Source organism: Oxyura jamaicensis, chromosome 4 (genome assembly GCF_011077185.1).
Source record: "Oxyura jamaicensis isolate SHBP4307 breed ruddy duck chromosome 4, BPBGC_Ojam_1.0, whole genome shotgun sequence".
Taxonomy (NCBI): Eukaryota; Metazoa; Chordata; class Aves; order Anseriformes; family Anatidae; genus Oxyura; species Oxyura jamaicensis.
Window position 1 is genome coordinate 17,156,885 of NC_048896.1, and position 24,568 is coordinate 17,181,452.

A 24,568-nucleotide genomic window follows, 5' to 3' on the forward strand; every position below is an offset into this window, starting at 1 on the left:
GGAATCCGGATTTAGTTTCAGCCCTGAAAAACTGTCACCTCAAGGATTGTAGCCGTCCCTTTTGTTGCCGCACTCGATGGAGTGGGCTTTGTGACAGACAGACCTGGTCGTGGAGGAAACTGCCAGACCCTTCGCATAACTGACAGGAGAAGTAAAAGTCGGAGCAGAGCCGGGGACGAATCTCGTTTCCCACACGTTAATTCTGCTTGTTTCTTCGCCTTAGACCCGATGATCAGTGAGAAACTCGGCTGGCGTGGTTGTGCTGATGCTGCGGATCCCAGAGGTCGTCGCCAGCCCTCCTGACAGCTTGGAAGGTTTGCAGAAAGCCAGGGCGCAGGTAGCGAGGCGGTGGGGATCTTAGCCTGATGCTCCAGTCAGTGTCAGAAGAGCGGCTCCTCTGGAAATAGCTCTGCGAGGTGAGGATTACATTTTGAAGGCTGGTTTCGCAGCAGGAGGTAGTTCGGCGTCCTGGACTGGGGTCATGCTGAGCAAGCAGAAGGCGGAGGTGCCTCGCCAGTCTCTGTTCATAAAACTAACACGTTACATGAAATGGCATCTGAGTGACACCTGACATCTGCAGCGTGTGCATCTGCAGCAGTTTGCAGTGTTACTTAAATTCTCTGGCTGTGGGTTTGCTCTGTTTCAGTGAGCACCTTGGGCCTGGTGCCCTTTCTGTATGCCCAAGGCTCGGTCACGCAGCCTCATCTCGGTGGGGCAAAAAACATGAGGGTGTCTTCAAACACCGCCCTAGCACAGGAATAGAAAGGGCAAATAATGAAAAGCTGGGGCTTCCCATCCGGTCTCTTGTATAAGGAGAGAAATTGCAGTGAGCATTGACACCTTGATGGCTGTGCCCCAGAATTAACTCCTCGCTGAATTCAGTGGGGCCTCTCTGAGCCCTTTGTGCCTCTGCCAGGCGCTCTGCTAACTCAGGTAGCTGTCTGAGCATGAGGCACCTGCATTTTCTGGGATCCTTCACAAGCATCATAGATGGAAGCTTTCAGATAAGAAATCAAGAAGGGAAAAAAGCAAGAGGAAGCCAAAAGAAAATGAGGACTCGAGAGAACAGTGCCTGTCAGAAGAGACTAGCGGAGTGTCGTCACCGTGTATCTGCTGCTCCAGTGCCTTGTTCGAGTGAAAACATCAGCAGGGAAAACAGCTGTGCTACCCCGGAGCCTTCCTCTGCTCTGCAGTCTTCCTCATGCATTTCAGCTGTCAGTCAGTGGTTAAGGTGAGCCTGAACTGAGGTTCTTTGCTGGCCTCAGGCTTGCTGTTGAAAGTCGGTAGCATCTCTCGGCCTTTCTTTGCTTAGAAAATGGGGGTGATGCTAATTTCTGTTTTGCAGGGAGCCGCAGCCAGAGCCGCAAGTAAGCGAGGATTTGCGGGGTGAGGGCCCTTATGCTGAGGGCTGTAAAGAAAAAGGGGAAAAAATGAATACAGTGCTGGCTGCTAATATAGGTACTGTTTGCATTTCTGTCTGTAGCTGAAGTTGTGGCTGTGCTTACATGAAGTTGTCTAGGGTGTAACACACTTTTCCAGCTGATTTTAAGCTCCGAGTGGCAGTAAGAGAGGTGCCTTGAGGTAGAGAAGCTTCAGCAGGCCTTGGCTCTAAGTGGGCACGTATGGAAATGCCCATCTCCTCTGCCAGAAGTGGTGTTAAATTGGGGGTTGTTTTATCTGCTCCAGGCAAAGGGATCCTCTCAGGCTACATGTGAGCAAGGGTGTATGGGATCTAGCCGGCGTGATTTGATGGACTTACAAAGCCGTTTTCATGGAGAGCACCCAGTAATTGCTTCTGCGCTCTGTTGGCTGAGTGATAACACCCTGTTAGGTTTCTAAAGAGCAGAGCAGGCAATCCCTAAAGCGTGGGGGTGTGAGCCAGTGTGCAGAAGGCCACCGCTGCCCTGACCTGCCTGGTGCCACAGCAGAGCACGAAGACGTCCCTTGCTGCACAGGCCATGCTGTTTGCTTCCAGCTAGGAAAGGGCTTACAGAACAGGTGGTGCCATGGCCTGCAGAGGAGGCCTGGCTTGCCCAAATCAAGCAGCCCGTGGGCTCCAAAGCCCCAGGTCTCCCCTCTCTGCCCCACACCTCAGATCTAATGGTAATGAGATTTTTAAACCTGGAATATGGGGCACTTTCTGTCTGGTTTCTGCATCAATGAAGTTCACTCAGTGACTCACACTCTTTACTTCACACCCTAGAGGCTAGGAACTTTTTTTTCTTTTTATTTTTTTTAAAGACGACGACATTCTCCTGTAATTATTGAACTCCCAAAACTCAGGGCTGAAAATAAACCCCAGAAAATGTGGCTAGACTCCCAAGGAAGTGACAAGCATGGCATGACTGTAATCTAAGCGTAGTCAAGTCGTGTAGACTGCGAACAGTTAGGAAGATCACGCAGCCCTGGGGAAACCTGCTCTCTTGGGGTGGAGTAACTCCTCGATACGCCGGTAGGAGTGATACTGTTTACGTGGCCTTCTCGAGGCCTGCTTGGCCCTGCCTGCATGCTCTGGTTTACCCTCAATCTCAATCTTAATGCCAAAACACTTCCTTTCAGAGTCAGTTTACAGAAAGTGCATTGCTGCTCCATTGGCAGAGATCAGTTTCTTGAAAGCCATCTGTACTGTAAGAAACAATACTGTCTTGTCAGGGAGATGGGGAGAACGATAGCCTACGTGCTGTATGGCTGATGTAGCAGCTCTGTGTAGACATCCAGGAAAGGCAGGCACATGAAAAGCACAGTAAAAGGTGCATCGGGAATGCACATACGGGAAGAGAAACCCAGAAGCCACAAACAAAGGTATTCTGCAAGCAGGTGTCGCTTGGGTGAATTAAGCAATTAGTCACCTTTCTTCTTTGCAGGTTCAGTGCTCGCTGTTCCTTTCATGTACAATAAATCACAATTTTGATGTATGTCTACCATGACTCTGACCTACATTTTATGTGGAAGCCAGGGAAACATAAAACAGTTCCGCAAAGCAGTGTTCAGAGAAAGTAGAGGAGCGGTGCATCGAAATCGTAGGTGCATGGGGAGGAGAGACCACAGCGCCTGCCTTGTGGGGCCCATGCAGTGTTTATTCTCCAGAAGCATAACTCTCCTTGCCAGTATGACCTGGCAGAGTGATCTGAGAGGTAGGTGCCCAAAGGACGGGAAGGGGACAGAGGACTGTGGTACCCCGGTAACTCCCAGCAGGTTCGGCCGCCAGTTACAAGCACCAGCTGGAAGAGAGTGGAAGCAAGGAGCCTTTACAGAGCATTGGAGGGGAGAGGAGATCAATATCGAGAGAGGAAAAGAAAACTGGTAGAGGCAGTTGTGGTAATTACCACTTCAGGGATGATTTTCATTAACCTCCAAGATCTTCCTCTCAGCAGAGATCAGACAGAAAAGGGAGAAGTGAAGCCGTGTCAGATGGGATGCAGGAGGGAGGGGGAAGAAGAAAGAGGACAGGACATCCTCTCGAGAGCCTGGGAGAAAAAAAGTAACACCCTGGACCAGTCTGTAAATCCAACAGTGAAGACAGACCCAGGGGCAAGGTATTTGTTCACTGTTTTCTTTTTTAAGCTTGCAAAACATTAATATTTTAAATACTTTATTCTTCATTAGCATAATTAAGAATACACAAGCCTAAACTCACTGAAAACAGAATTAACAAATTAGCAGGTGCAGGGATTTGGAAGCAAGAGGTTTGGGAAAACAGAGCTTGCAAATGTCGGCATTAAGTAGAGCAGTGAAATCGTGCCAAGCCTTATTTATGGATTTGTGCATTTCCTTTGCGTAGCCCCACTCCTGCAGCCAGAGGAATACAGCTCAATTTAAACATGAACCCCCTGCAGTTATACTGTAGCTGAGCCTAAAACTGAGAGCATACAAAATAAATCTCTTCTGAAGCAAAACTGACGAGCCTCACCTCAGATGTCTTTTGAAAGCCGAGAGATCTTGGATGAACACTTAACTGAAAAGGGAAGCAAGCTGCAAAATGAAATCCAAAAGAAAATGGGAGAGAATTTTAGAATAGCATCTCAAGGAAAGAAAAGACAAAAGAAGCAGCAGCAGCCTTAAGTTATACTGCAGACGAGAACCTGGGGAGGAAGCGAAAGACATCCTACGCCCGTATGAGAAGTTCCCCTCAGGAAGACCGGGGGCTGATTTCCAGGCTAATGCCCTGCAGATTTTGCAGCATGTGACCCAGCTGCCCTGTGGAATATTTAAAATACGGTATTTCTCCAGCAAGGTGAGGCGTTTCCAGTTTTCATCATCGCCTCTTGTGCAGCCTTTCAGGGGGACAGAACTGTCCCCAGGAGGGCAAGAGCCACGGGAGTGAGAAGTCCCTGCCGTCGGGCTTCTGAGTGGCTGGACAGAGAAAAGGCTGTGAGAAGCCTTCCAACAGCAAGATCATGGGTCAGGACTCATCTGCACCTCAGGCTTGTGCCCAAGGAAGGGAGACTGCGGTATTCCGGTTAAGCAGAGCCTCTGCCTGTAAGGTGAGGAGCAGATGTGGGCAGAGGGCAACAACAGGGCACGGGTAGAGCATTTCACGGCCCTCTAAAGGGGATCGGTGACTCAGCTCTCCTGGAGGCATTCAGGCTCCAGGTTGCTCTGACATCGTGCTGTGTCTCAGTAGATGCTGAAGGATCTGTTGCACATCTAAAGCTACACGCGTACGCGTGTGCACGTGTATTTCTGGGCAGTTCTGGCCAATTGAATCTTGTTTTCATGGGCGCTGCAAGTCCCTTGATTCCATTTTTCTGCAGATTTCTGATCCGTACAATGAGAGGCTGAGTTCTTTCTGTTCTTCAGAAAGTACTTCCAGATCTGTGCCTGAAAAGCCACGTAAGAACAGGGTGTTGTTATTGTTGGTAGCCGAAGGGCACAGTGTAAGCGTGCAAAGATTTAAGAAATAACGTGGTTACTCCTGCAAATCTCTGACCCAAATCTCTGACCTTATAAGAATGGTCTGGTGGTTGAAGAGGCAAGTTTTATGCTGGAGATGTTATTCAGGACCTTTATTAGGGCATTAATAGAAGCAAATCTCTGTGTCCTATGCATTTCTTTACTTAGAAGCAGTGTAGCAGAGTTACTCCTCTTCCTTGCTGGTTTACGTCTGTGCAGCATTTATTTGTCTTTTCAGTCCTCATGCTTGATTCTCTTGGGAACAACATTTCTCCATTTTCCTTTCCTTGGAACTGGGCAACACTGATGTGAGAAAGGAGCGCATGATGCTTCTGTGGAAGCCACTTCCTCCCAAGAAGCTCCAGTCTGCTTTGAACAACAAAATTAGGAACACTAAACCAGAAGCAGAGCCAGTTCCCACTGCTCAGGGAGGCAGGAGACTGTCAGCAGAGGGGGCTGCAGGGGACGCCTGCTGTACGCACTGGGTGCTGGCTGAATTTTTACACGGGTGCCAATGCAAACGCTTCCAGCAGGGCTTCTTCAGAAATGGTAGCTGATAACTGCTAATAAATCCACGCATTACTGAGACGAGAAGCAGAGCCTCCCCAGCTGTCACTGTTAGTTGTTTATAGCTCGCTGCAACTGCCCTTTCCTCGTCCCGACAACTGTGCCATAATCTCGTGTTTTCTTTCAGCGCGTGGGTGGTTTACTTGCACTTTGAGCTAGGCTGAGGCAGGTCTAACAGTCCATGCTGCCATCAGCTCTCCTAGAGAAGACGCTCAGAGATTATCTTGTTGACTGAAGAAATGATTACAATGCTCATTGAGCAAGAGTGGGAACGGGGTGGGGGTGAAAATCTCTTCCTCAAGAGCTGCAGCAGCTGGAGATTACAAGCAGCAGGCACAGAAACGGTGGACACAGAGCACGGAGATGATGATGATGCCGTGCCACGTTAGTGCTGCATTAGCAGATAAGACAACAGGGCGGCTTGCCTGACAGCATTTCTCAGTTCCCTTGACATCTCTTTTCTGTTTTTAGATGGTGGAAAATGGCCGATCTCAAAAGAGTAGGGGAGGGAGCAGTGACATCAGGCAAAATAAGCTTTGCATTTTGGCTGCATTTGCAAAGATACACGCTGGGAATATGTTCCAGGGCATTTGTTCTGTAGTGCCTCACAGTACGCGTGTGTGTATTCGCACCTGTGTCGTGGCTGTGTGCAAAGAAGGGGGAGAACTACAAACTGTAAGTGCTTCATTGCGATAGTAGCTGAAAGCACGTACAGGAGCCATTCCATCCCCAGGATGTCGTTTTAGTAGCCCAGACTGATTTTTGTTTAGGAAACACTGCTGACCCATCCCTGCCGTATTTCACTCTCCCACTCCCTCTGCCTCACAGAGAGGAGTTTTGCAGCTGGGCTTCACACAAGGGTTTTTCTGTCATCCTTTCCATTACGCTGTGCTGGAAGCTGTGTCTCGCTTTCAGGACAGATGTAACCGAGTCTGGGCTACCGAGACCCTGCAAAGATGGTGCTGGCGGAGCTGGAGGTGGGTAGGATGCTGCTTGTCCTGAGCCTGGCGATGACTGCTGCTCCTTGTTCGGCATAGGCTAGTGCTGGGATGGATCCTGGTCAAGCCAACGTACCTAGGGCTTGTCCAGGTTTGTGTGAAGTGCTGCAACAACTGGGTGCAACTAGACTGAAACAGGCATGAATGCGGGCACTAATGTAGCTACTGGAGGCTGTAACACAAACTGGGGGCTTCCCAGTAGCATTTCTCTGGTGACTTTCACCCTTAAATGACACCGGTATCTCCTGCTCAGGCGAGAGGCCTTGAGAGTCATGCGCAAACAGAGGGTAGGAACAGAAACACGCTGAGCTGAGCCAGGCAAGTGCAAAGCATTTTCCTCCATGGCAAAGCAGAGAGAAGTGGTTTTCCCAGGTGCTGTTAAAACTCAGGACGTATGAGTATTTGGATGAGTCCAGCAGCCTGCCCACAAAAAGGGAGTGTGCATGTTCTGAATCGCCGTTACTGCATGTAGTTTAAAATGCAGTTCAAGTGCACTGAAATACACATTTAGGAAGCTTCCCGTTGAGGAAATACAAGCTTTTTTTAAGTCACCGAGGTACAAAACTTAAGTCTCTGAGCGATGCTGCTTTGAAATAGGGTTTTGCTGAAGAGAACATCCAGCTCAGCGGGCAGCGTGGAGAACACAGAACCTTTGGGGCCAGAGGGAGAAGAGCAGCTCTTCTGGGTTGCTGCAGGTGATTATCGCTAGCCGTGACTCGGGTGGCCTGCTGCAGCACCCCAGAAAACAGCTTTATCTTCTTGTCCCCAGCATTACGAAGTACTGAAGCAGTAGGTTCAGCAGAGGAGCCCAGCAAGAACAGCAAAATGTGTAATTGTCTTGAAGAGAAAGGCAAGGAGAAGCAGAACCTTCGGCTTTCCAAATGTGCGGGTTTATCATGAACTTCTCTGTGGTCGGGTGAATTTGGATGTGAAAGAGGGCTATGACGCTGGCAAATCTGTCGGTTTTGTTTCCAGCCACAGCAGTTAGACAGAACAAAAGTCTTTTCCTACACATTTTCCATATGTACTTCTGCAGACGTGTATAGTAATGGCACTCTGCCTTCTCTCAAAAATTAAATCTTCCTTCTCCACCCTGTTACATGCTGGGTTTAGGACTTAGGGTTTAAGCGCGTGTGGTAGTGTCTTGGTTTGTTGTTTTCCTTTGAAATACATACGTAGGGCTGTGAAATACATACGTAGGGCTGTGCTCCTCTGCTTGAGAAGGCACAGTCAAACCAAGAGCTTTGCACATGGAGGATTTAGCAATGCTCCTTACTTTCTGGGTGAGTTTGTCTTGAAGGGTTGTGAAAGGCCGCGTACGGCAGGGAGAGCTTTTCATCCGGCAGAGAATTCAGCCGTGCCAAGATTCCCATCCTCCAGCAGGAGGTAGCCTTGTCGCTGTCCTGGGTTGACCTGATTTAGCACCCTACTGCCAGAAGACTGAGAATGAAGTTTGATTCCTAAGTTTTAGTTAAGACCACTGACTGCTTAAAGACAAGCGGGTGCTTTCATGAGCCCAGCGGTATCTCCACGCGTACCACAAGCACGGTATCTTTTGTGCTGATATTTTTATGCATACACATTTATATACACGTATCTACACGTACCCATATGCGGCTGGTCGTGACTCATTGATGGATTATGCAGCGGAAGAGAATTATACCAAGGAGTTGGCCTTTCCAAATCAAACATATATATCTTTGATAATTGTCACCCTCCCCAGGAAAGTCAGAATCGCAGCTGGGACTTGAGTCAAATTACGACATTTTGAGTTACTGGCAAAGAATTTTCTTTTGGCTTCTGTAAATCTATAATCTGGAGTTTGAGGTTGTCTTCTACAAACGCTTCTCAGATTAGAAGGTTACATGCAGTACCCCAGTGACTGAATTTATTCCTAACTACGCCTTAAGTGGTGATGAGCGAAAAATGTTCTACGAAGGATTTTTCTACTCATCTTCTAAGGACATAGCCACCAATGTGAATCATGAACAACTGCAGCCTTGCATTTTTATCACTCACTCTATTAGTGCTCTCCCTTTCACTCAGCTTGGGCAGTGAAACTAGATTACTCATCTTGAATTTTATTAGCTGTCAGTTTCTCATTTTCATGTTGTACTGCAATGCTGCAAGATTTGGAAAGCACTTATTCCAGGAGAATGATGTATCTTATGTAACTTACGAGCTGAATATAAACTTTGTGAGATCATAGGGCTTTTGCTGAAGGAGACTTACGGCACTGTACTCACCAGAAGGTCACCGCGTTTTCAGAATTTTCAAAATCTTCTGAGGTTGTACATTTACGTGCTCAGCAGTGGCTCTTTTTGCATTTAGCAGCATCGGGAAGAATTCCTTGCTTCTGACTGGAGAGGTGGTGATGTGATACAGAGATGTCATGAGAGGCAGTGAGATTTACACCTGCAGTCTGGTCCCCACTGAACTCCATGGAAAAAGCTATTTTCTGGGAGAAGAGGGTGTCTTTGCAGAAGAAAAGGAATTGCAGAATGTTACAAAGTAAGTTTTATTTCCTCAGCCTGTAGGAGGTATAAGCTCAGCCAGGCATTGTTAGTAAATAAGATCTAGAGCACTTAAAAGAAGGATTCAATCACAAATTCAATTGGTCCATTAACTAAATGTAATATTATTTACCTAAGTGCCCCTTCTGGACTATTTCATAACTCGGGTTTATAACCTTTTTTAAAAAAGATCAATATAACTGAGTGCACAGTCCCCTGAGCATGGTGGAAGTCAGGCCATTTTAGCAGCTATGGTCCGTGATTTCCAGAGCTGAAGGTCCAGATGAGAAATACAAAATGAGGAAAATACTCTCCTGGAAACAGGAAAAAGAAGGAACATCCTCGGAGAGAAGGATGGAGAGAAGCAGCGAGGTGAGATGTGTTGCAAGAGATCGGCTCTTTTATTGGGCTCGTGCAGCTAGAGCACAGAGGGCTTTCCAGCGCACAAAAACCCTTCTGCAAATCCGAGAGAGAAGCTGTAGTGACATTTGAAGCCACGCACACAGGTTTGCCAACATGTGTCAGAGCGAATCTCCAGTGGGAGGGAACAACCAACCGCTCTATTTGCAACTTGGCAGATGGGGTGTTTTGTTGTCTGCTCTAATGTGTGATGTGAGCTGGCTGCTCACGCTGCGCCCCATCAAGTGGGAAAGGTAGCTCTCTTCTATCGATCCCGCCTTCGTGATCCAGTGTTTGATTTGCTCGTATCAGCTGGGAGCGACGAGCTCCTGCATCTAAATTCGGCGCCCCAACAAATCACTGCTGGGGAGCTCAGCAGTCAGGAGCGGTGGCACTTTTCCACTTCTTTAATCAGCGTTGTGAAAAGGCAAATGATGAAAGCAAATAAAGGCCAGGAAGGCTACCCTGCCATTGACAGGTGGGGCACTGGCTCCCACCATTTCAGTTCTTCTCCTGACAGGTCCTAAAAAAAAAATCATACTGAAACCTCATGAAATCTTCAGTGGCAAAAGGCAATGCTGCTGAGAGCCCTTTGCCTGCCTGTCCTCATTACGTACGTCTCTCTAGCTGATGGCTACTGTCCGGTGCTGCTCCCCGGCTTTTCTTTCCCCCTGCTTCTCTCGCAGTGCTTAGGCTGCTGTTCCCTGTGCTGCCACACCTCGCTCCGAACCGCGTGCCGTTTTCACGATGCGCTCTCCTCCAAGAAGTATCAGAGAGGAAAAGCAGTTTTGGTGCTTTCCAGTGCCTTCCCCCTCGGTGCCGATGCGATCTCTGGTTCACCTGGCCATGACGCGTCCATCTGGTGAACTGAATCGATCGGCTGGTGTCGAGTTGTGATCTGGGGCAGGAGGCACGTGGGGACCTGGAGGACAGCGCAGTGTGGACCGAAGGTTTGGTATAGGTGGCGACGTGTGAAGCTGCTTTTAGTTTTCAGCGAAAGCCGCTGTTCTCAGCCCTTGCCTGCAGTAAAACGGTTCCCTTGTGATCATAACGTGACCATTCTGAGGGTGCAGTCCAAAAGCAGGTGGCAGGCGGTCCCACAAGCTCCAGTGCTGCAGCTCTGATGCCCTTTCTCTCTTTCAAGACAGAAACAAGTCCCCGTTGATGCAGGGTATGGCTGCATCTGACCTGAGTCTTTGACAATGCAGAGCACTTTTTGCAGGGACAGGAAACCCATTTTGTGTTATTGGACAAATACGGCTGGAAACCCTCCTCCAAACCAGACGAGGTGTTTTGCCAGGTATGGCAGCTTTTCAGGTGGCTAAAGCTCTCATGTCTCTGCCAGGCAACATACAAGCGGTGTCAGACCGAAACGGCTTCAAGATTTGGACTAATAGTTCAGGGGGAAGAGAGACCCAACTGCAGAGAGATGATAGTCTAAACGGAGTGATAAGACATCTGCTTATCTTGTATAGCTTGCTTTGTGTTCTTGGTTTTCTGCACCTGTTTGTGCTGCAGAGAGCACTGCAATAGCCAGTCTTTGGATACTCTCTGCTGCATCTGAAGTCAGGCGTAAACTATGAAAAATACCTTCCCTTGCCCCAAATATTAACTCAGGTAGCAGAAAATGCCTCTCTGTAAAGAGAAGTCATGGAAAATGTGTGCTTTCAGGCTTTCTTGCACGGATTCCAAAGTTTTAATGTGACTGCGTTTCTATTTTTGCTACCTTACCAGTACGTCGTTGTTTCTGTTCTCCAGGCACCTCAGAACTGCAACCCCCTTTTCTTACTTAGACTTCCTCAGTATTTCTGTTATTGCTCAGCCGTTAAGCAGGTGACAGTACCACTCTGGGACAAACAAGCAGTGCAGGATGTACTAGTGTCGGCTGTTTCTTTCCCCAAGTGATGCTGCTTCCAGGAGACCCATGGTTTGGGGAAGTGGCTGCTAGAGAGCAGCAGTCCTTGGGGTCGTTTGCTCCCCGTCAGAGCATGTGCACGTGTTTGGCTGGTGCTCTTTTCTCTGGTTTTGGAAGAGAAAGCCATCAAGTTTGGAAGGTGAGCCTGTAATTTTGCTGGATCTCACCCGGGTGGCTGCTCAGCAGCTCAGCATTTTGCTGAAGTTGTCCATATAATGCAGGCAGGAATACATGAGTTTTGACACTCATGAGATATCGTTTCCACACGTGGCCGACCGCCTATGTTAGTTGGGCTATACAGATGATGGCATGAGCAGAATTCAGGGTAAATCATTCATCAGAGCCTTTCCTGTGTGGCTTTATTGCAGCTTCTTATGTGCCTGAAGTATTAAAGAAATGCTCTGTTGGGCTGGGGTTGTACTGGGAGGTGGGATCTCACTGAGGAGATATCTGAAGGGTTTTTTTTCCCTTTCTACAAAGTGGTTGGAAAGGAAAGGGATCCGGTTCTGGCACAATGTTTCAGAAGGTGACATTTGTTATAACTCACTGCAAATGTTACTCACCATCTACAAAACATTCAATTAAACTCAAGAGCAGTGAAAAATACCCAGCTCCGCTTCAGCAGCTGCACTTGGCATCAGAATCCCTCGGGCTCCTTGGGAGCCAACAGATCCCTGCTGGAGACCTCCACGCCGTGGCTGCTGTCCCACCTGTCCCTGGGAGCCAGGTTGTCACAGGAGATTTCCCTTCTTGGGGCTCACCCTCACTTTCCCAAAGACTGCTGTGACCAAGCAGGGAAGTGGCTTTCTGTGCTGGCAGTCCTCCTAGAACGCTGATTTCCCCGATGAAACCAGATTGTCACAGAACACAAATCCCGCAGTCGATGCATTAAACAAAGACCCCCATAAGCTGCTGGTTTGGAAGTCAAAAAATAGGAAAAATTGTCCAACGCGTTTATGATTGTTTGTATGCAGATCATGGGTCCTTTTGCCTCTGACGCCTCTGTGAGTGCCTTCAGGTTACAGCACGGGGCTGTAATTGGCGAAACGCAACAAACAAAAACTTTTCCCCTGCTTGCAGGAAAAAAGGACACCGAGAGCGCACATTTTTGGTATGCCAAACCCGTTGTTCCAGATCTCTGGCCGGGAAATTCGCAGATGTAACTTTGCTGTGTGCTACAGCCACCCACTGTTTTGCAGTGTCAGCTGGGCTGGAGCTCAGATCCACCCACTCCCGCCGCACCGGGCCCGCTGCGCTGGAGCTGAAGGCAAAATGCCAATGGGCTGTGCTGAGCACGGCCGCCTTACGGCTCGCTGCAGGGGGATGCTGGAAGCAGAACCCAGAGCATCTCACTCCTGGTTCGGCACCTGAACCATGAGATCCTGCCTCTCATTACCTCTTTATCAGAACTCCTCGTTCCCCTGGATTGAGGACTGAAATGGAACAAAGCTCCGGCTAATTTTCTGCATAAGCCATTGAGTTTTGGGCAAGGAGATGGAAAAAGCCATCCAATTAGTGCTGCTGGCATCCCCTGGTCCTAATCTGGTGTGGTTTATTGATGCCAAGCAGAGGTAGGTAACATAGCTCCCTTTTTCCCTTGGTGTGAAAACCTTTCCAGCCCGTATTTCCCATGCGTTCAGTCACCTGCTAGGCTCTTGGAGCTGTGTGAAGGAGCAGGAATTCCTTCAGTTTACCACACTTGTTCCAGGGCAGGCTTTACTTCTCATTTTCCCAGATTCTAAACAACATCACTGCCTCTGGAGAGCAAGGGTGGTGGCTTCCTTCATCAGCCTGTCTGGGTCCTATTTATAAACGAGGAGAGTGAGAAATTATGTTAAAAACTTGGAAGCTTTAAAAATAAATCTGTGACCTCGTCAAAGAGTAAACATTAGAGAAAAATGAAAACCTATTTTAAGAGATGGAAACAGAGAGGAAGCAGCAAAAATAATTCAAAGAGATTTTTAACTGTAAATAGGGTGTAAATCCTCCGATCACTGGCAGTTCAGATGCTGAGGACCTGGTTCAATGGTGAAAAAGGAGGGAAGAAAAAAGACGTTAAGCGGGGAAAAAAAGAAAGGTGAGAAATCCACCTCATTGTACATGGTAGATTATCCAGAAACAACACGATCACGCTTCTTTCCAGACAAAAGAAACCAATGGAGTAGTGCTTGAATGGGATTTAAAAGCATATCGAGTGCCTGTCATGTATACATCCTTGGAGCAGTAGCGTAACCTTGATTTTTTCAGGTAGTCCTTTAATGTGGGGTTGGTCAGGGAGTGTTGAGGTTGTACTGAGAACGCAAGATTTAAAAAAGGAATCGGAAACTTTTACTGCAATGGATCTTTGGAAATTTGTCCCCAGGAGGAACAGATAGGGGTTGCTTGTCCATTTTATCCCTTACGTCTGCTTATTTTTCCCCGACAGGTTGCCTGGTCACTATGAACAATGGCCCAGCTATACTACAAAAAGGTAAACTACTCACCGTACAGAGATCGGATCCCACTGCAGATCGTGCGAGCAGAGGCAGAGCTCTCGGTGGAAGAGAAGGCCTACCTCAGCGCCGTGGAGAAGGGGGACTACGCCAGTGTGAAACATGCCTTACAGGAGGCGGAGATCTACTACAACATCAACATTAACTGTATGGATCCTCTCGGTCGCAGTGCCCTTTTAATAGCCATAGAGAACGAAAATCTGGAGATCATGGAGTTACTTCTGAGCCACAGCGTGTACGTGGGAGATGCTCTGCTGTACGCGATACGGAAAGAGGTGGTGGGAGCTGTGGAGCTGCTGCTGAATTACAGGAAGCCAAGTGGTGAGAAGCAGGTTAGTCAAGTGTTCCCGTTCAGCTGATACCTTAATAAAATCCTGCGATAGGAAAGTGGTGCTCCACAGAGAAGGGGCTGTTCAAGAGTCATAAACCAGAGCCCTTAATGCAGAGCCGTTGCTCTACATGCCCAGGGTGGACGCGGGCAGCTCTGCTTGGATGATAACTTTCCGGTCTGAGCAGACGTGCTCAGCCTGACTTAACTCAGCGTTCTCAATTTCACTCGGTGTTGTTTTCAGCCTTACAGGGTTTGTGGACGTTCTGATTTATAGGTTGATTTAGAGGCACACACTTTGTAAAGGAATTTGGGGCTGTCTGAAGTTACATTACAATATATAAATCTGAACTATTGCCATGCTGTTGCACTGATATTAATAAGTGGAATTGCTTTTCATAAGTAAATCCTGAAAACACCCAAGCTTATAAATTACTGTAAGCAAGGAAGCAGTCTGCTAGCTTTCAGTACTCAGCCATTGGAGAGGCGTCTTGGTCTCCATCTCTGGAGAGCCCTAGTTCAGAAATGCTGAGGCAGCACACAACATTGCAGCACGACCTGAGGCGCTGCGTATCTGAGCAATGAGATGCTGTGACCTGTAGGAAGGATCCTTAGCTGCAAAGCCATCAGTTACATAAGGATCTTTGTGAAAAACCACCAGATCTGAATTCTGTCGTTGCAAGTTTCACATATCACACTGTCCTTAGCTTTTTTTTCATCTACAAGTGATAGCGCTGGTGGTAACTGGGACAGTTGGTTTGCATTTCTGAGCGCTGCCGATGTTCACAAGATCAGTGCCGAGAAAGGAACTTTCAAACCTGATGATCCTTATTTCTCAGGTTTTCTTTTGAAATCTCCTTGGGCAGTCCTTTGTGTGTGAAAGAATAAAAAGATTAATATCAGTCAACCAGAAAAGAAAGCTTTTTCGATAGGTAGGGCCTTAGTACCTAGTTTTTAAATAGTAATTTTACATAGTCAAAGCAAACAATAAGGAAACACTCCAGGTCAACCATCAGGAACGCTCAGCTTAGTGCTCAGAAACAGCACCACTCTGCATACCACAGCAACGTGGTTCTAATGTCTGGTTTAAGTGCTAGAGAGATGGAAAATCTCTGCTATCAGACCTGAAAGGTGGGATGTTATTCGTAGTTTTAATGTGTCAAAACGTAAGTAGCAAAAATAAGAGCTGTAAGTGGAGAATGAGCCATTTTTTTTTCCCCAAGAAAGTTGGATCATCCTATGCCCAACGTAACTGGAAGTAGAATAGAAGAAAAGGCTAGATCACATTACTGAAAGTTTTCTTACGGAGCACGAGGGACTGCTAATAATTATTGCAGATTAATGACGTATTTCTTCTAAAATATCTTGAAAAGCAAGTGATGGGGTTCCTGTGTTCTTCTGTAAGATCTCCTGATTACCAAAACTTGGCCACTCAAATTCAAAGCCCTGATGGCTTAACTGGACAGAGGTCCGTGAAATAAGAGGGATTTATTACAGCTGAAACTCAGCTCCAACATCTCTAGGCAGTGATACATTTCATACTAGGCCTCTTTCATTTTTCTTTCTCTCTGCTGGTGTGCAGCCATCGTTCTGTAGCTAGGCTTATATCTGCTGCAGAGTTTACAACTTGGAGGGGAATGTGTGTGGGAGATAAGATGCGGTGCCAGTTTCAGCTTTATTTACAAGGTTGTTACAAGACCAGATTTCATCGGTATGTTTTAATCTAGTGCTGGCTTGATGCAAGATCCTATGCAGAAATCAGGGGTAACTTCCCTGGTTTGTGGTTCGGGCTCTTCTGTGAACTGCAGGAAGCGTTTGCCAGGAGAGGGCTGCAGGACTGGCCTTCCCCTTCTGTGGTTTCACGGATGGCTCATGCGGCGATGGTAATTAACATTTATTTCGTGTACAGAGATATTACGGTAAATGGAAGGACCTGCTTGGTTAAGCAAAGTCCAGACGCACAGGTTAGCTTGTCAAATCACAAAGCTACTATAGGAGGGCTTTTTGAACACGAGTTCCTGAGTCGGATTGGAGAGCGGTGTCGGCGTACCTTCAGTGATTATCTTTGCTGGACCCTTTCTCTGAAAGTCCTTTGGGAATCCAATAATTAATTCACAAAAAGCACTTGCCTTGTCCTAATGAATTATTTATGTTCAAAAAAACTACCGAAAATCTGCCGTTTTGGTTGTGTAGCTACCCAGGTTCACACCTCACGGAATGGTTTCTGTCTTGACGAGAAGTTTGTAAGCTTACATCGCTTTTGTATGTAAGGTTTAGCTTAATCTGTTCCTGAACTGTGCACAAGGTCCAGTTTCCCTGAACAACCGTGTGGGAAGGCAGCTCCTTGACTCAGGCGTAGCAGCCTGTTTCCACTTCGGGGCTGTCTGTTGTCGCTGCACTCAAGGCAGAAGTGGAGGAGAAGCATCTTGTGATTGCTCTCTTAAAAGCTTCGCGCACCGCCTTCACCCGACCGAGTCTGGGGTCTGTGAAAGCCTGCTAGTTCCCATCCCATGCCCTCTGCCCCCAAAAGGAGGTTGCTTGATGCTGTACCAAAGCCTTGCCAGGCACGAAGAGCTGTTCCTGTTTGTGTCAGTTCAGGTAATTGTTCTCTGCATCTCAAAAGCATCTCTCAGCAGCATCACGCTCAGCACAAGCCGTTTTACAGACATGGATTTTGTTCATTCTTACCCCCTTATCCCTGTACTGCTACGCCACCCAAAACCACCACAGGCTGCACGATGCCAGCCTTTTGTGGGCTTACAGCGACTGTATCTAGATAGCAAAAGAGGCACCCAGATGAGGAAGGGCAAGGGGTGGAAGACACCAAGTTCCCATTCAGACGTGCCCTGCAAAGCGGTTTTGCTCCCCAGCCCCGGAGCCCGTGAAGGGTGCTGTGTCCTGGGCGCTGCCTGCCCATTCCTTGAGAGCAGAGCTCTTCCCCGCGTGCTGACCTTTCCAGGGAGCAGAAAACAGAAAAATAAATTCAGATATAAGAAGTGACATTTGTTGTGTGCCTCGTGTAAGAGATCCAGGGTCTCATTCAGGACGTAAGGGCCAGGTGGAAGTGGCTGAGAAGAGGCAGAGCTGCTCGTGGCCTGTTGTTAAGTGGCCATGGGCGGTCATTCTTCTGCGAACCTTTGCTAGGCTCCCGTTTAAGTGCCATTTCCTGAGAACACCATGCCAGTGGCAGGGGTAAGTCATAGCCAGTAACTATAACAACACGTCTCCACACTGCGGCCGTGCGGATGGGGTGTCTCGGGGGGGAAGAAATGACTCTGTGTGCATGCGGAGCGTACGGGAGCCAGCAGCACAAACCAACCCTCTCTAAAGGCCACTGCACAGCGCACGATAAATGAGTGTGCTGAACGGTGATACGTTCAAATGGACCTATTTCCTTTTAGGTTTGCCTCCAAGCAAGGTCCGTGGGCTATTTTAAGAACTTAACATTTCTCCTTGAACCCGTTCTGCCTGGTCCTGACAACTTAGGACTGTGCTGGGGAGACTTCACCAGCTACAGCCAGAGCGATTGCTACTGCGGTGGCTCTGTGGCTATCGTAAGGAATTCATTGCTGTTGTGAAAGATGCTGGCACCTCTGGAGATGTGGGATTCGGTGAGAGAGCTGTCAGAGTGCAAGCATCTTTCTTCTGCTGCCTCGGGAAGACCATGCAGACGCGCTGACGTGTGTCATCGGAGTTAACAGGAAACTCAAAGCGACTTCAGTGTTTGAGTTCAGCACTACCACAGGAGCAAGAGAATGCTTTTGAATTCTATTGAACAATTCCTTCTTCCCAGTAAAGTCTTCTGCCTCCACACCTGTTTGATCCTGAGATCTAGGTGGTTTCGGGTGCGTTTTGTTTGGTTGTTTGTTTTTGTTGTTGCTGTCTCTGTTTTCCCCCAGAAGTCTTTTTAGAAATGTGGTTTTGCCATGCAGACATCAATACAGTGGGTTACGTTTTCAGCCAGGCTGGAGGCTGCAGCTAACCTGCACTGACAAACAAGAGGAAATACAAGTCAGAAAATCCACATTTTCCCACGTATCCGAATCATTTTCAGCTTATCTTTAGTAATGGTTGTATTTCCACAAATTTTGAATCCTGCCGAAATCAGTACAAATCTTCCCTGTGACTCCAGATGAGCTCTTAGGAACATCGAGGCATTTTTTAACAGCCTCTTGTGTGAATTCTGCCAGGCGGCTCCAGCTCTCTGTGAAGCGTGCCTCACGGCTCGCAGCCTGGGCAGATCTCGCATTGTTCTTTGCCTTGTTGCGGTGGATGTTTGCAGCGCAACAGGCGCAGCCTGTGCCGGCTGCCGAGCCGCTTGGATTCTTTAAGAAGCTGCAAGCAGCCAGCTGAGTTACTACACGGTGGTGGCACAGCCGTGAGCACCTTTACGGGTAGCTGTTTTCTTCACAACAATCAGAGCTGACATCAAATGTTTACATAGGGATGGTACTAGCATCTCTCTGGTATCTGCCAAAATTAGCAATTTGTTCATGGCAGATGGCTCCGAATTAATCTGGTTCACAGATGGGACTACAAATGCAATTCCTCAATAATGAGAATAAAAAGAAAAGGGATCGCAGTATTTACGACCGTGATTCAATTTGTTTCGACGGTCTAAAGGCCTTATGAGTCAATGAGATCTCAACAGCTACCTATCCATATGTCTTCCGAAAGAAGAATCTGAGCAAGGAATAAAGCCCTGGAAGAATATGGAGAGGAAACAATGGAGAATACAAGGCAAGCTTTTACGTCTTAGCTACTAATCCTCAGATACCTGCTGGTAGAAGGTTGCTACACTTGATAGTATTTGCAAACTTAACATTTGACCTCAAAAATCCTCTTTTAAATGAACTGATGAGTGAAAAATCTGTTGTCAATAGTGTAAATATCATAGATCAGCAGCCAAGGAACAATCCTTTGTGAACCAGAAATTATATGGTGCATTAAACCACTTCATTCTTTCCAAATCCAGCAACTTTCTTGATACAGCGTGATTTAACTGATTTTTCTTACTCACTTAGGGTTCTTCTTCCTCTACGCACAGTCCAGTGCAAAGCTGCATTCTTACTTCCAGCAGCCCTTGATACTTTCTGGATGGGCAGACTCAGTGCTAGCAGTGTCAGACCGATGCAGTCACTGACAGGAGCAGATCAGTTCTCAGGTATCTCATGGCATAAAAGGTGGATTATACAGACAATCGAGTTTTAGAAATTGCTGGTATTCTTCGTGTCCTGGCCGAGCATTTACTCTGGACCTGTGTCACTTGCGGAGGTGCCTGTGGTAGGACCAAAGGACCTGGGTTTTGTAGCTGCGAGAAACGTTATCCCACCTCCGTCAGTAAAAGGTTTGTTTCCTTGATACTTACTAAGGTTAAAGGCAAAGGAGAGACCTGTGGGCTTCCCAGCTAAAATTGCTGAGCCTTGCAGCACCAAATCCTAACCCATGAGCTGGGGATGGATGCAGGGAGAGCGTTCAGATACAGGCTGGGCAAAGATGCCTTCCTTCTGCAGCGGTAACGTATTTTGGGTGCTCACACTGCTTCTGGGACATCATGGACTAGGTGTATGCCAGTAAATATGAGGTATTAGAGAGGCGTGAAGGGCTGCAAAGGGATCAAAGCCCAGAGTGCCCTTCTGCAGTGCTAGCCATAGATTGCAAGCAGTATTTGTGTTCTTACATCAGTTTAAAAAGCAGTTCAGCTAATTACAGAGGGCTGAGACGTTGGGTTGCTGAAACCTGGGCACCTGTGTCAAGGAAGTCTGTAGGTCTGACCTGGTCTTACAGAGCTCCACAGCAAGAACTCAGTAGCAGGCTGGCTGGTATGACTCAGTACCGATACCATGCCCTTTGGTGTGACTCAAACCAGCTGTGTCCATGTTGATACAAGAGGTCCAAAGTGAAAAGGGGAGGCTGGACCTGGTTGGGTGCACTCGGAGCCAGAGCTGAAGCAGTAGAGAAAAACCAGCCACGGGTTCTCAATATGAAAATATTTGAAAGGCACAATAAGGAAGAAAGATTGTGTCTGAAAACAGCAAACTAGCTGTTACTGCTCCAAAGCCTAATGGCTCTGCCAGCATCCAGGCTTTTCATTATTTTTATTGATGCAGTAATAATTCACAGCTATAGTTAACGTGCCTTTGACACTGGCGGCTGCCTTCAGAATGAATTCCATCTAATTAAACAGCGAAATCAAAGATCACTTCAGTTAATGATTACATCTAACTGGGAGACCTTCCTCCCTCCCCACTGCCTTCCTCCCCAGATGATCTTAAATCCATGAGAAGGTGCGAGGCAAAACCAGGAACTCGGCAGCTTACCACGGAGCTAATGAGCAGCAGCAGGGCTGAGGCTCGCAGGCTGCAGCGCCGGCTTCCAGCCCCTGATGGTGGCAAATGAGTCACTGGCTCCTTCTCCAGGGCCACCAGCAAGGCTGTTAGTACTTCCTAGGAGGGCTGGTGGGTCAGGGTAAGAACCACATGGCAGCATGCACAAACACGTCACGCTTGTGAGCTAGCATGCGGACAGGCAGGGAAGGCAGGGAGGTGCTGTTAGAGGAGATGCTTCCTGGGGAATTTTCTTTATTCATTTGTGGGAGTGATCTGAGCACTTGCCTGTGTCAGCTGCTAACAGCACGGCTCAGGAAAGCAGCAGTGCGGCGTGATGGAGTGGCTACTGGAGGTCTGAGCTCCTGCGAGCAGCAGGGAGCATTCTGCACACCGAACAGGGCCTGTCTGGGGTCTCAGCTGTGTGGACTGCCTCTGGCAAACTAGTTGTAGGAAAAAAGTCCTGTTCCTGTTCCTACACAAGGAAGCCTTTGGTCTCTCTATAGATCTGCGCATTAAACATATTTGCTCACCTACCCAGCATCCATGAATGTTGTCCCAGTTCACTCACGAGCCCCGATTAGTGTTAGCTGCTCCCTTAGATCAGCCCCACAACATCAGATCACAAGATTTTGGCCTCTGGTTTGTGACTTCTGACACCCAGAAAGGGCATCTGACATGGCTGTCTAAAAGGGAAGATGCTGGAAGGTCTGCCTGCTGAAATAGTTGTGACATGTGGTCACAGGGAAGCTTGTTTGTAGGGGGAAATGGAACTTAAATTACAGGCTGCCCTGAAATGAAGCTCTGGGATTTAGGAGGAGCCCCCTAGCTCTGATCAGGCTGCTGAATATAGCTGTGTACATTTGCAAATTAGAACAGCATCTTCATGGCTCGTTCATCCCCGTGATGGGGCAGTGATCAGAGTGCAATGGGCAGAGCCTTCTGGTGGCTCCAAGAGTGGGGAAGATGAAAAGGCCTCAGCTGAGCACAAGGGCATGCTCCCTGAGCAGCCCTGCTTTGCTGGTGCTTAGTTTGTGGAAGAGGGAGGACTCATGTGCTCCACTTGAATGCTCTTCAGGCAGACAGATGATGAGTTCGAGCCAGTCTCTGCAGCGTGAGGGGCATGTTCGCTGGGTGTTGTCAGCTGCTTAGTGTTAGAAATGAAGGAACTCAGTGCCCCAGTGGTAATAAAGATACAAGCACAGAGTTTATTCTTTTGCGAGACCGTGCCACCTCTCTGGGTTGCCATTTCTTTGCTAGCACAAACTCCTGGGTCTTTTCAGAATCCATACAGTCTTAGCAGAAAAACAATGCCAAAAAGCAGAACCTAACAGTCAAAGTAGGAGGAAACACAGCCACCTGCTTCGTGAGCATCGAGATGGGTTTTGTGCAACGTCAGACAGTGCTGGGCTGGCACCAGCTGCACTCGCTGCGCTTTGTGATGGTGTCTTGTGATGAAAGCTGATTTTTAAAATATTTTTTAAGGTATACGGTCAAAAAGGAACATAGCCCCCTGCCCCAAGCAAAAAGCTTTCCCTTCCCGAGCCCTGTTTGTAACAGACTACCCAACAAAACATCTCTCTCTGCACACAGAAATTACGGGAAATAGGGACATTTGTGTACAAAGATGGTGACATGGAAGGTTATAGACAATATGATTATTGGGCTGTTTTAGTACATCTTGTCCTTGTTACCACTAAGTCAGAATAGAAAATGCAGGGAGCAGATAAAATTAAAAAGCTGGACAACTCTTCCCTCCCAGAGTAAACGCTGGAAAATATTTGAAAAATAGCCATAATAAAGCAAAGATGACTTTGAAGGCACAGGCTGCAAATTTCCAGCTCACCGTGGGCTGTCTTTATTTCAGCATGTTTGAGGTCAGGCAACAACTTACCCATAAACTAAAATAATGTAAGGGGCAGGGACATTCCGAGGCCTTTCACGTAGTCAAGAAATTAGCTTCCAAATGTAAAATCAAAATTAAAAATCATCAGGGTCTTTTTTTTTTTTTTAACCCCAAACAGCAGCTCCTGTCACAGAGCAGCCCTTTCAATGGTCATGAAGAAAAGTGAAAAATGAATAAAGAGTTCTATGTTTTCCAAAGGGGAAAGCCCAGCTTTAGGCATGCTATCTAGTCTGCCTGTCTGAACTTCGGGAGAGAACTCAAGTTACCCACATCAGCAGCATTAGAATTATTTCTGAGTTCGTATCAGAGGGTCTCAGGAAATGGATCTGGCAAGGAACTGGGAGTTTCTGCATTTTGAGAAGGTTTTAATAGAGCCACAGCAGTCTGTGAGCCAGGTTCTGGTTTCTGTTATGCCGTATTTTCTCTAGCAGCTTCATTAAGGTCTGGCTTTGTGATACTGCAGAACTTCTGTCCCTTTTTGTTTTAATTGGACAAGTGTCTTTATTCAGCTAGCCCCAGGCTACATGAGCGTATTGGGAAACCAAGATTCGTTTGATAGTGGGTCGGCTCAGAGATAATGTGACATAATATGTAAATTGGGACTATAATCAACTTCCCAGCCATTCTTACACTGATGAAGTGACAGCCAGAAGAGGGTGCAATTGCTCGTGGCACAACACTGGTCATCCTCCTCTAAGCAAGATCAGGTGCTTTAGACACGAGCCAAGACTGGACTCGGTTCTTAGCTGGAGAAAGACACAGGAATTCGGGGCCAAGCAGACCTCAAGACTGCACTTGAATACAAGAGGTTCAAGCACAAACTGTCCAACTCTTCAGCAGCATCCCTGTGGTCTGGAGAATGAAGTCCACACTGTGCACTCCGCATTTAGTCATCAGCCGCCTTATCTCATTTCCTCCACTCCATCAGGAGGGGAGAGTGGCTCAGAGGAGAGAGTGCTCTGTCTGGAATGAGTTGCCATAGGCCATATAAATGCATATTTGCAAAATTCTTTCCTTCTGAAGGCTTCTCTCTGGCTTCCTCTTTTTTAATCCGCAAATAAGAAATTACGTAGCATCCGCCCTAAGCGGTGACATCTTCTGACAATCTCTGCGCTGCACTTCCCGAACGCCTGGCTGAACACGGCGAGCTCAGATGCGGCTCTGCCACGGCCAGACACTGGGGTCTAGCTCTGATAACCAACCCCCTGTGTCTACCTCCATTTTCTAGCAGGTGGATGAGAAGCCAAATTAAAACTTGAAGTATCGAGAGCAAATACGTCTGGATTAACGTACTGTGTTTATTGGTTGCAAAGAAAGTTCAATTACATAAGAATCTTTTTTTTTTTTTTGCATTATTTCTATAATAATGCATTATATCTAATGATTTTTCATTCAATGATGCATATTTCAGTGTTAATCAAGTAACCTTGGATCAGCGCGTGGCTTGCTACAGGGTGCCCAAAAGGCACCCACAGTAAATGCTCGATTTTGCTCTGTCGGTCTGAGGGGCAGTGACTTGATTTGGCTTTCCAGACGTACAAGTCACCGAGCAGGCTTTAGGACCTGCTCCAGGAGGAGCCTTTTCTTCAAGTGGATGTACTTTCTTAGAAATAACCAGAACGCTCCAGTAACAACAGAGCTCGTCCAAAATCATGTCTACAACCACGCACGCTTTATGCAGGCGTTAAGAACTTGTTCACAGCCAATACAAAGGCCCTTAAATACATTACTTTGTTATCAGTTGGTGACGTTTGTTATTTTTCATTAACTAAATGACATTTCATTCAATGAATTGCTCTTTAGTTAAAAAATAACTTCCTTTTTAATATAGACGCTGTCATCGCTCTCAGAACTACGAGATGTCTCCCAAGGCGTGCCTGATTAAGACATTCAGTTACTGAAATCAGCACCGCTGGATCAGCTAAAATGAAAGCTTACGTTTGTAGGAGCTTGTAACATTTTCCCCAGAGTCCTGTATAATGAAAGAAATGCCCGTGGGGTCCTACCAGGGAGATAAGTTGTTGAGGGGTTTAGGCAAGGAGCAGGATTCAGATGGCCACACCATTTTTTTCAAGACCCTTTTGCTGGTCACACAGCTGACCCCCGGTCTGGCTGCCCTGACCGTCTCTCCTCCTCTCTTTGTGGAGCTGCATCTCCAAGCACCACAAGACTGTGAGCCTGAATGAAATCAGTCCCTGCTAAAGCTCATTCTGACCACGGAGCCTCACGCT

The 24,568-nt window shown here is 47.4% G+C and overlaps 1 protein-coding gene across 1 annotated transcript in view; it reads left to right on the plus strand.

The window, feature by feature from the left end:
- Nucleotides 1-24,568, plus strand: part of TRPC5 (transient receptor potential cation channel subfamily C member 5) — a 97,306-nt gene that overhangs the window by 14,292 nt on the left and 58,446 nt on the right. Inside the window, exon 2 of the mRNA XM_035325867.1 lies at nucleotides 13,711-14,109. Within this exon, the coding sequence (XP_035181758.1) occupies nucleotides 13,732-14,109 (378 nt within the window). The 5' untranslated portion in view covers nucleotides 13,711-13,731. The remainder of the gene's footprint in view (nucleotides 1-13,710; nucleotides 14,110-24,568) is intronic.